Genomic DNA, 11477 nt, shown 5'->3' with positions numbered 1-11477 from the left:
TGGCTTAGAAATTAACATTGGTATAACCAAATGCGTAGTAATCAGTAGAGAAACTAGTAGAAGATGCGAATTAACTATCAACTACACACCAATAGACGGAGTAGTCCTAGACATAGAGTTCATAATTGGAACCACTCACAGGTGATCAGGTGTAGAATACAGAAAGCAAGGGCTGCCTTCAACCAAATGGGTAAACGGTTTAAAAGTCACAACATCGACATCAAAATCAGACTGCAATGAGCATATCCACGGAACCTGGAGTATCAAAAGCAGGATCTGCAAGTTGCAAATTAGCAATATGATTCCAGTCGGTTTTCATAACCTGCACTTTGGGTTGATTTGAACAGACTTTTGGAAGAATGACCGCGTGAAAATTAAAAGTAGGCTCTTGGTTAGAACACGGTTTTATGAGACACTGCGTAACTCCTTTGTTAGATATTGAACGTTGATCGTTAATGCCTTCAAGCGATATGGACGAATGTTGGCGTCGCAGACCAAGGCGATTGACAAAACGTTCCGAAATAAAATTAGCCATTCCCCCTGTATCGAGGAGTGCTCGAATTTTGTGGAAGTTACCCTGATTATCTTTAATTTGAATGACAGCAGTTGAAAGGAGAACTGTAGATTGTGTGAATGAGTGGGGAACTGAACTGCTGCTGCACTGCAAAGCTTGCAAAGAACCCGGGTTCTCAGAAGAAACTGCAGAAGTACTTGCAGAATGTTGTGGTCCTGTAATATCGTTAGAGGGATGAGAAACCGCAGGGTTTTGGTTTAGATGTAATAGAGTGTGATGTAACTGATTGCACACGCGACACCTCGTAGAAGACTTGCAATTGCGTGCTGAATGACGAGGGTGCAGACAATTTAGACAAAGACTATTAGATTTTGCAAAGTTGAAACGATCGTTGGGAGATTTGGAAGTGAAAATGTAGCAACGATAGAGAGCATGACTTTGGGAACACAAGGCACATTTGAAGTTGGAGGCTTGATTTGAAGACCGCCCAGATACAGCATCTGAATTTAGAAAGACAGAGGAGGGTTTTCTGTTTCCATTACCCGAGGAAACGTGCTTGAAGTTAGTAGAGATTGAAGCATGTTGGACAGTCTCCAAAGCCATTGCCGTGGCACTTAAAAAGGTGGTAAGCATTTTATACGTGGGAATAGTTTCTTGGTTATGTTGGAGTTCAAACTCTGTTCTGGATTTTGTATCTAATTTGCGAGCCAAAATATTGAAAAGCACAAAATCCCAACCGTCCGTATCAATATTTTGAGCCTTTAAAGCATCTATATTTTCCGTAAAGGTATTTAATAAATGTCGAATATCTTTTGGAGACTGTTTTTGTAAGCAAAGAGCGTCAAAAATTTCATTTAAGTAGGCAGTGGCTAAAAAACGTTTATTTTCATAACGAGTTACAAGAGAATTATAGGCAGTTTCATAATTGTCTTCAGTTAGGGGTAAGCCCTTAATAAGATTCAGTGGTTCCTGCTTCAATGAAGTAATCAAATAGTGAAACTTTTCAACATTTGATAAATTAACATTAGTGTGAATGATGCTCTTAAACAAATCGAAAAATGATGGCCACATTTTAATGTTGCCCTCAAAAATAGGAATATTGATTTTTGGAAGCCTGGCGGCCGACAGAGGTGAAGTATTTTGCAAAGTGTTAAAATCAGAGGCAGCGGGAGCTTGTGCAGGCGATTGCATAGAACGGACCTTGGATTTTACATCATAGAGATATTTAACTGCTAATTTTCTTATTTTGTCTTGGGCAGCAAAGTCAGTATCACTGGCAACTAAAGAAATAATGTCATTGTGAATTGATTGAAAATCAGCATAAATTTCCTGCAGAAACTTCGCACGTGAAAGTAAGTTTTCCTTGTAGAATGAGTCCGTGGTAGAGTTCGTTCCATACTCATAGATCTCTTTAAGCCTATTAAAATGTACCGTGCGCTGAAAAGTCAATTTTGCGATTTCCTTTTCAGAAGTAGCCATAATTAATTATGTAAACGTAAAAACTTTCGAATTGTAAGTAAAGTCACAGAAGATCAATCGCACGGAGCGAACTATACCTAAGAAAATTATAAAAAATCTCGGAACATCAACAAACACAATGTTGCAAAGTGTAAAGTTAAAAATCGATATGGTATGTGGTATAGTCTATACGTATAGCAAAATACGGGGTTCGATCAACACACCACATAAAGCATAGGAAAAAACGAGCAAATTTGTATGTGATTGTCCCCCGTAGAAATTTGCAGCGAGTCAACGTCGACTTGATGTGTGAGTGTCACCAATAATTTTGAGTATAACCACCGTAAAGCTGTTTGATTGGTTGCACCACAGTTTCTATTGGCCAGCATTTTAAAATCTATTTTTAGTTTTTTCAGATGCTTGTTAGACCCTCGATTAGCTTCCGTACTTGTGGAAAAGGCAGTGCAGTCCGGTATTTAGAGTTTTCATTCGTATCATATTAAAATATAAATAATATTGTTCATTGTACAGTTCTTGGGGGATTAAGTTACATTGTTTATTAACAATGATACCTTTTTCTTACTTGTTTTATTGATCAGTTCATGCAAAAAGCGCCTTAATAAATTTTTATAACGCCGCCCATGTTTAACAAAGACGCCGACGATTATTCCACCAGAATTGTTTTTTGAGTAGTTTCAACTGACTTCGTATATACTATATATCCTGCTAAACCTGGGCGCAATGGAATGTTGTTTTTTCGACCTGATAAAAAAAAAACAATGAAATGAAGAGAGTGTAGTTTGAACGAGGTGATAGCAAAATGGCTGGTTTTAAAAGTTTAAGTTAATTTTATATGTATTTTATAAGTAAAAATTTAAAATTTTCAAAGAAAATGGAAAAGTGGATAGTGATATCCGGCTCGAAGGACCATAAATGTCGTTGTAGACCAGTAAAATTTGCTGGCTTTAGGTTTTTTCGAAACATAATATAATTAAAATTCGAAAACGGCGCACCACCTTTCTGAACGGGACTCACCTGTCTAAAACTTCCTGGCTTGAAGGAGAGCGCTCTCGTTAAGAAATGTGGATTCGTCGGCTTGGATGGACTGGAGTGAGTAACACTCGCGAGTCGCGGTAATACGGAAAAAAAGTTAAAAAAAGAGTACGCTTTTTAGCTTGATGCTGCTAGGTCGACACTTTGAATGGTACTGTCGCTATTGGGCACGCAGTTCTAGGTGTCCCTTATGATAGACAGTGTGCCGTATTGTCGCGGAAAAAAAGGTAATAAAATACGAAATTTATAGGTCCTTAAGCACATAAAAAGAGACAAGTTTTAGAGTTTATGAAACACAAGATCAAGTCAATAAATAAACTAGACAGTAATCAACAGATGTAATGAACACTATCAAGAAAAGAAAGCTTGAGTACTTCGTGCATATTATAAGAAAATATCACTCTTTTTTCGTTTTTCAAGGAAAAGTTTATAGCAGAAGACTACCAGAAAGAAGGAGAATCCTAGCTTAAAAGCTTAAGAACATGGTTCTTAAAAATTACTACCGAACTATTTAAATGAGCCGTGAACAACAGTCATCATATTCTGGATGATCGCCAATATCTGAAATGAATAGGTACTTGAAGAAGAAGAAGAAGAAGAATAAAGCAAAATCGTATGGAATTATAATAACCCAATTTGAAAACTGTATTGTTATTTTATCTCTTGTGCAGACAAGTTTTACAGCATTAAAGCTCTTTGTAGTAAGTATCCCAATGACCACTGAAAAAATAATAGAGAATGTCAATCAAATGAATTATATGACATAATATTTAAACTTATGTCATATCCAGTAGTTTAGTATATCTCAAAGGTGGAGGTCAAATTTGAACTACCCGGTATTGAGCCATTAACCAGCTCGTTTGCCAAACTGACCAAAGTACTTCCACAGTGCCTTCGAGCGTTAATAACCCGATTTGCTTTGCTCTACTCTTAAATTACGTGTAAATTACCACAGTTTTTGTTCACAATGTCAAACAACGGAGTAGCAGTTTGCGAAAAGCTAATTGCATTTATAGTAAAGTACTTGAAAGAAGAACAGGAAAATAAATGACTCCTATTGCCATTTCCTGCTGTAAAAGTGTAAAATATCATTACACGCAAGAAGGAAAATAATGAAACTTAATGTGTTTCTTTTGTTTACTAGATACTAGCGGTTGCATTCAATTCAGATATTGTAATTTGTTGTTAGGGCAATATAGTATATTGAATAAATGAATCAGCAATGTTTTTACTCAGATAAGGTATTATTTCAGCTAATTCACTAAACATTAGGAAACAAAGGATAGCTTTAATTTTTGTGTCAAATCTTCCTGTGAGTTGTGTGCATTTTGGTAGCATCTTTGTTTCTCTAACAGTTTCCTTCACGCTTTCCTTTGCATGTACTTCCCCTAACTATAATCATTCTTCCTGCTTCTTCTCCAACATTAAAAAAAAACTGTTTTTGGATTTAGCATTAACGTTGCTCAAATATCTGCATATCAGATGTATTGTCAGTATCAAAGCCTTGGAAAAGTTTCACAAAGGATCGGGTGAAATATACCCCGTAACGGCGATATCGAGCTTCCTAACCCGTCTCATTATCCTCGGGTTCGTATGCACGCAGCCATCTGATCTCTTGATAAAATATTAGGGCCATTTTTCATGCTCCTTCAGCGGGCTTTCGTCTGCCTGTCAGATAGACTCCCGATCATCGGCAATATACGGTATCGCCCAAAGAGCGCAATGATACGCACTTTTCGGTATTTTCCTTCCACAGTGGTGTAGATGCGGGAAACGATAATCGATTTTTATGTGCCTCCACGTAAGGCAATTAAAAGTTGCTGAACGAAAATAGCAGTTTTGTGGAGGTTTCTATCGTTAACAACCATAACGAAATCATGTCAAACAAAAATAGCTGGGTAAATATTGCCATCATTTTTCTCAAGACAAGACATACCTGTAGCATGTGTAGTGCATTATTTTCAGGAAATTCCATTTTATTTCAGGTTCGTCGCCAACCATTTTTCATTCCAATGCCGCCAGGCAGTCCAGAAGGGATGGGCGCACACTATTAATATTTCATAAATTTATTTTTGGCCGGCCTGACATTCTTTTGTGGTAGCAAGTTAACAGGTAACAAAAGGGAAACGAAATTGGACGGTACATTGTTGCTTTTGCGCTACACATATCAACTCCTCAATTACTTATCTTATAAGGGTGCTCAGGGCATGTAGAAAGGAGGCAAAATTTAAATTTTAACACTCAAACCTCTAGTAGAAATTAAGCTTATCCATGCTGGCGGTATTGCCTCTGTATCATATCCTTATCGCCATGACAAGTGACAGGTGACATTCGAGGGGTTGCTCTGGCGAAATTGGAAGCTTCGAACATCGCGCTCCGGCACTCCATAATTAGCTTTTCAACTCATTCGATATGCATTAGTTTCCGCCTGGGATACTCTTCTCTGCTTGTCTCTTCTTTTCCTACCAATTAATCATTTTGACATTATATTTTCCAATTTTTATGTCCTGAATGGGTTTGTAATTTTCGCACCAATCGTATAATATTACGACACAAAGTTTCAGCACTGTATGTTTTCGGAACAGGACTCTGTCATTAGGTAAGTGATTAACAATTTTTTTTTTTTAATATCTTTGGAAAAACATTTCAGACTGTGTTATAGCATATTATTAAGTTCATAACATATCTTGCGTTAGTATCCAAATTATGTCTCTCTTCCAAAACTGGCTTTTTTGGAGATGATTTTAGAGGTTCATTCCTCTTCACTGAGAAATAAAACACCAATTAATTTACATTGTATCGATTGCTGGCCGTTTGGTTTAAACCAGTGCCATTAAACATACACAAATACACCATCGCATATACTATGTACATTTCTACAAAACTTGAAACAAAAATCACCACTGCACAGAAAGTAAACCGATGCTAAATTAAGTACTCATCCATAACATCAAATACTTGATTGGAACCGAATACAAAGTTGAGACACCACACCACAACAAAGGTTAACTAAAATTTTCATAAAAATATATCATTAAACTAAACTATTTAATACAGTAGTAAAGGTTATTGTAGCTTACTATAATAAGGCTTGAATTGATCTGCCAAAGGAATTTACTGAATATTTGGTTGTCCGTTGATCTCGAGACTGTAAAAAACTACACGTATACTTTACACCTGACAGATTGTAGGGATGGTGACAAATCCGAGCGACAAAAATTGGTACGGAAGCCAATTTTTACCTGTCCACGATCGTGTTTGGGGCCCACGCATACGTGGCTGGTGGGCCGCTTGATGACGCGAGGGTTATCGATATGAAAATGAGCCAGATCGTGTCTTCGTCAGGTGACACGGCCACCAGCGCACAGCAAATTAGTCTTTTCATACTGGGTGTTTAAAGGTGATTAATAATCTATTACTAGAGTAAGGAGCTATGTACGTTTGAGGCTACTGATCGCCGATAAGCCTAGGTGGCAAGAAGAGCTGTCCCTGGCTACCAATTTATCGTGGTGCGAATGAGTATGGTTGGTTCTTAATCGTATTGTTATGTAACCTTATCGAGAAGGTACATACCAACCTCGTTAATTTGTTTAAATTTTTGAAATTATGAAGGTTTGAAAATATTGAAGGAGAGAAGAAGAAGAACTACTTTCAAGATCTTACGTTTACAGCACCATCTCTAATTTTGGTGTTTTCCATTCTTTGTCGTTAAAATGTTTTTAGAACCTTTATGTATGTTCTAAAAGACGTTCAAATAAACGTAAAAATACTCCAATCACCCAGTGCTCTATAAAGATGATAAAATTGAGGAAGAATATAACGATAATGAGCATATTTTATCTAAAGTTGTTTTTACTGACTCCTTTCAAATTAAATAGTTGTATGAATTCATAAAATAGCTTTGTGTCAAATTGCGTGTTTTCCCCTTTTTTGAGATACTGGTCAAGTAAGTACAAATGTTAACACACCTTCAGTATAATCCTAAAGAAAGTTTGAATTAGCATAATTAAGAATGTTCTTATTGGTTCATTTTTCGTTGCGAGAAGACTAAACAGTAATAAGTTTATGGATCTTGTTCAAAATCCAGTCATGTACAATAGAACAACCATAGATAAAAAGTTTAGCCATAGAGAATCCGTGGTTTCAAATGGATAGAGCTTTTTCTCATTCTACAAGAGTCATTACAGATTTCCTTAACCAGGACAGATGGATAAGCAAAAATGGGTTCATAGCTTGGCCATTTAGGTCACTAGATCACACTGCAGTAAAACTATGATAAGGAATAGAAACAAAAAATCACATTCTTCATTTCACTTTGACTTGCATATCTACTACCTACTTTTTACTAAATTAAGGTTTCATCTCAAACTGCTTTTAAAACAAATGGCCATAAGTGTTAGGAAAACACTGTCTTTCCAATGCATTGAGTTGTGCTTTTAGAAAATGAACTTTGGGAAATTAACGTAGTGTCTGATGGTTGTGTTGTTTTCAGTGTACTGTGTCTTCTAATAATATCGTTTTTATGATATTTTGACTGATTTTTGCGATAAGGATATATGAAAAGAAAACGAATAAAAACTAGAATAATTAAGATTGTTCAGTCAAAATACATTATACAATCACTTCTAAATATTTTTTGAAAAAATAGTAATAATAAAGTACGTTAATAGTTGTGATAGTCTCAGGCAGCTGATGGTTGCTCCCTACCAAACATAAGTAGTTAAACAATTTCTTTTATACACCAGAACCGCCATAATTAATAGCCTCAGATTTTTCGAACATGCACGAAGACCAGGCTCGGCTTCTTTGAAATTAATAGATGTAATTGCTGTATTTATGAATGTGGCCGCGATCATTAATCAGGATTTGGTAGCGTGCTGAGGTGTCATGCTTCGTCTTTTCATATGGTCTGATTAAAGAAAATCCCTCCCATTGGCCGAGATACGGACTCGAAATTCGAGATTTAGTCTGGTTGTTGTTAAGCCGCTGTCAAACGGATCCAGTACAAGAATAAACAATAACCAGATTTCAAATTCGATCCAATTGAAGCGATAAGACGTGACGTGTTGCTACTTACCGAGAATTTTGTGGCAACAGCACAACACATATCGAGTCAATTAGAGATGATACAATCTGGGATCATCGCGAGCCAAGATGAATTTCACTGTTACAGTTGACAAGACAGGCATCTCCCGTAACACGTACGGCAGATAAGAAGTCTTCGCATCACGGATGATAAAAAATGACCGTTCGTTATGGCCGACCCTTTGCCATGTCCTTGCCAGAAAACCTTAAAACGATATCACACTTTTAGAGACTGCTCCCAAACTTTTTTACTTTGCTTCAGTCTATTACTTAAACAAAACAGTATAAACTGTCACAACTATCTAGTACCAAACTTCACAAAGTGTATGTAGCTGGTTAATAAATGGAAGGTCAAGATAGTGAAGTCTGATAAAGACAAATTGGAACTTCAATGTTGGAACTCGTTTCAAGTCGAATATGTTACGAGCTGACTGTCTCAAACACGAGACAGGAGCATATTTAACATGCGATCGTCCGCGTGGGCTATGGATATGAAATATGAGCGCAGTCACTTCTTTAAGTAACCCAACCAAGATTACAATCTTTAACTGACGCTGTTTTGTTTTTGTAAAGTAAAAAAAAAAGTAAAACCGTTAAGTCGAAGAGATTTTTTGAAAAGCAAAATGCAATACACTGGATTGTAAAAATTACAATAAAAAAGTTGTATCTAAAGTACATATGTCAATGGTATCTTGAGACAGCAATTGAAATATTGTTTAGATGACAAACCTCAAGATGGGTAAAATTGGAAACTTTTCGAAAATTTCCGATTTTAACTATTTTGTTTTCTATGACTGGTGATGTGCTATCTGCACTGTAGGATGGAGGCATGGACTCTGAAGGTAATAGACATGAGGAGTCTGGAAATGTGGATATACCGGTTAATACTGGGGATTTCCTGGGTAGAGAGAGTATAACCAACGTGAAAGTGATGAGACGTATGCATAAGAAGAGAGAAATAATTTCAACAATACAGAGAAGAAAATTGAATGGATATGTATGACACGTTATGAGGGGAAAGAAATATCGAATATCATAAACCATCATGCACGAAAAAATCCAAAGAAAGAGATCCATAGGAGGAAGGAGTTGAAACTAATGGCTGGAAAACCTTAGAGTGTGGTTTCCAGCCAAGAAGAGAACCACGATTTTCCCCAGATCTTCCCTCCGGATGGCGAGAATTTTATTCTCAAAATCTGGGTAGAACCTTTCCGCAGTTATCCTGGTGCTAACTGGGCTCTGACTGCACTCTTGGCACTTTCCCCCGCTTTGCCTACGCAAAAGGGGGAAAACCATCCTCCACTCACCAGAAGAAATGAAGGAGAAATCAAAGAAGAAATGAAGGACAAGAAGAGCGCCAGAAGAGCCCCTCCGTCAGCGGGGGCATCCTTCTCCCATGACAGAGGACGCCAATGCAACTCTGAAAACTTCCCGAAAGGGAAAATTCCTGGACTTGTAGCGACTTTCTCTTCAGACCTATCCTTTTGGTCTACAGCGATGGGAAGGTAAAAACCAGAAGTTTTGCTTGACCCATCTATCTGAGGTCGCATTCCCAGCCAAAGAATATTGGCAGAGACATTGGTTTGGATGCAGTAACAACAAATTAGATAGAGCCGCGATCTCAAAAGTAAAAATCGTCCTAATGTTTGCCAACTTTTGAAACGGCGCCGGCCCCTAAAGAAGAAGAATAGAGAATAATAAGCTTATAACTAAATTTTATTTGGTCACATTAACAGTAGTTTTATGTATATTTTGTTGGACTATACCTTAAGTTTATGAAGAATTGCCATGGAATAAAATGAGATTGATTCTTCTTAACAGTAAACTCATCCTGGAAAAATGGTACAAAAATGTTTCTGTAGGAAGAAGCTTTATTGCTACCTGGACATCCAACCAAGAAAAAAGTCGGGATTAACAACGGCGTTAAAAATAATTACCAACGCACAGAAAAAATCATTGAAAACAATGCAAATTGTATTACCCCATAACTTCAAATGAATGCATCATGTCAAAATAATAAAGAAAAAAACTACGGATATGAGGGATTTGGAACCTTGCACGTCCATTCTATCACACACTATGCAACCAAAATAAGCATGGTTCTGTGTGTTTTTAACAGTTCTTGCAGTGTAAGTAATGTTGCTTTAATTATTAAATAAGTTTTTTGTTCTTCCTGTTTTTCTTTCTCGGTTTTCGAAATACATATTTTATTACCTTTAGGATGGCGTTTCTGTTTATGGCTCTGTCAAAATTTAATACTAATAAAAACTTTGAAATCATTTTGAAAATAATGCCTAATTACTAAAATTCTTATCTTTACATAATAAGGGAAGAAGCTGTCCATTGCCTCTAAACCCTTGTCAATCAAAAATCATATAGCCTCACTCTGAATCAACCTAGTAGTACGTTAAGTGATCCGGAAATTAATTTATCAGCAGTTTCGAATAAAGGAGAATCCTATCAGTCCTATCTCTGTGAACCCTTTGCCGTTAATTCCGTTCCAGCCATACTTTGTATCATCAATCCAAAGAATGTTTGCCAGATTCTCTACAAAGTAGCTACAAAACTATAAAATATTGCAATTTCTCGTTATAGAGTATGATTTTTTTTCATAAAATAACACGCCTCGGTCACGATTTTGCGATAAAATGAATAATGATTCTCTCTTTATATTTAATTCGAAAAGAACAAAGGCCGATTTTTCTTAACCGCGCAACTTGGAAGGAAGGTTCCTGCGTGTTATAATATTATACTCGGCAGGTGATTGACGTTAATTGTAGGTAGTTTACATTGAAATTGGAAAAACACATTGTTGTTCCAGCCGCTTATGTTGCAGGGAAATCAGGTAATATTTATGATGTTTGGCAGGATGTAGTCATCTTTACGTGTTTAGAATTATTAATGGAAAGAGCAAGAAATTCCATTGATTCTGTCACCCTGGTTGAGGAATTCTGAGAATTACAGTCTCATTTTTGTTTCCAAAATGGGTAGAGGGTTGCACCCTCTCGGGCACTCGTAGAACCTCATATCGATTTTATTTTTAGTGTGTGAAAGCTGATTAGTGTAGCTTTTGTGTGACAGAGGGAGCCATTTGAGTTTTCGTGCTAAACAGTAGTCATAATTGTCGTACACACAAAAAATTTCACTTTTTCATTTATAATCAATGCAACTGTTATAGAGTGATTGAATTTAAAAGTTAAAAATTGAATTTTGTGGCAGTAAAATCAAAGAACAGCAACGTGCTTCCGAAAATGTGTATGTTAAATGAAATCAATTATGTGAAAGAAAACCAGGACAAAAGAATGATATTATTTTGATAAAAAAACAAAACATATCTAGATGGTGTGAAAACAAAATTAAATATTTA

The 11477-nt window shown here is 36.5% G+C and overlaps 1 protein-coding gene across 1 annotated transcript; it reads right to left on the bottom strand.

Annotated features, from left to right (window-relative positions):
• Positions 1-226: 226 nt before the first annotated feature.
• LOC145730458 (uncharacterized) lies at positions 227-1993 on the bottom strand. The gene has a single exon (XM_081981674.1). The coding sequence runs from the start codon at positions 1991-1993 to the stop codon at positions 227-229; it is 1767 nt and encodes a 588-aa protein (XP_081837800.1).
• Between the last annotated feature and the right edge of the window lie 9484 nt (positions 1994-11477).

The sequence above is a fragment of the Ips typographus genome, linkage group LG6, assembly GCF_016097725.1.
Source record: "Ips typographus isolate SLU linkage group LG6, UJ_Ityp_2.0, whole genome shotgun sequence".
In the NCBI taxonomy this organism is placed as follows: Eukaryota; Metazoa; Arthropoda; class Insecta; order Coleoptera; family Curculionidae; genus Ips; species Ips typographus.
This window is presented reverse-complemented; position numbering and strand designations above follow the sequence as displayed.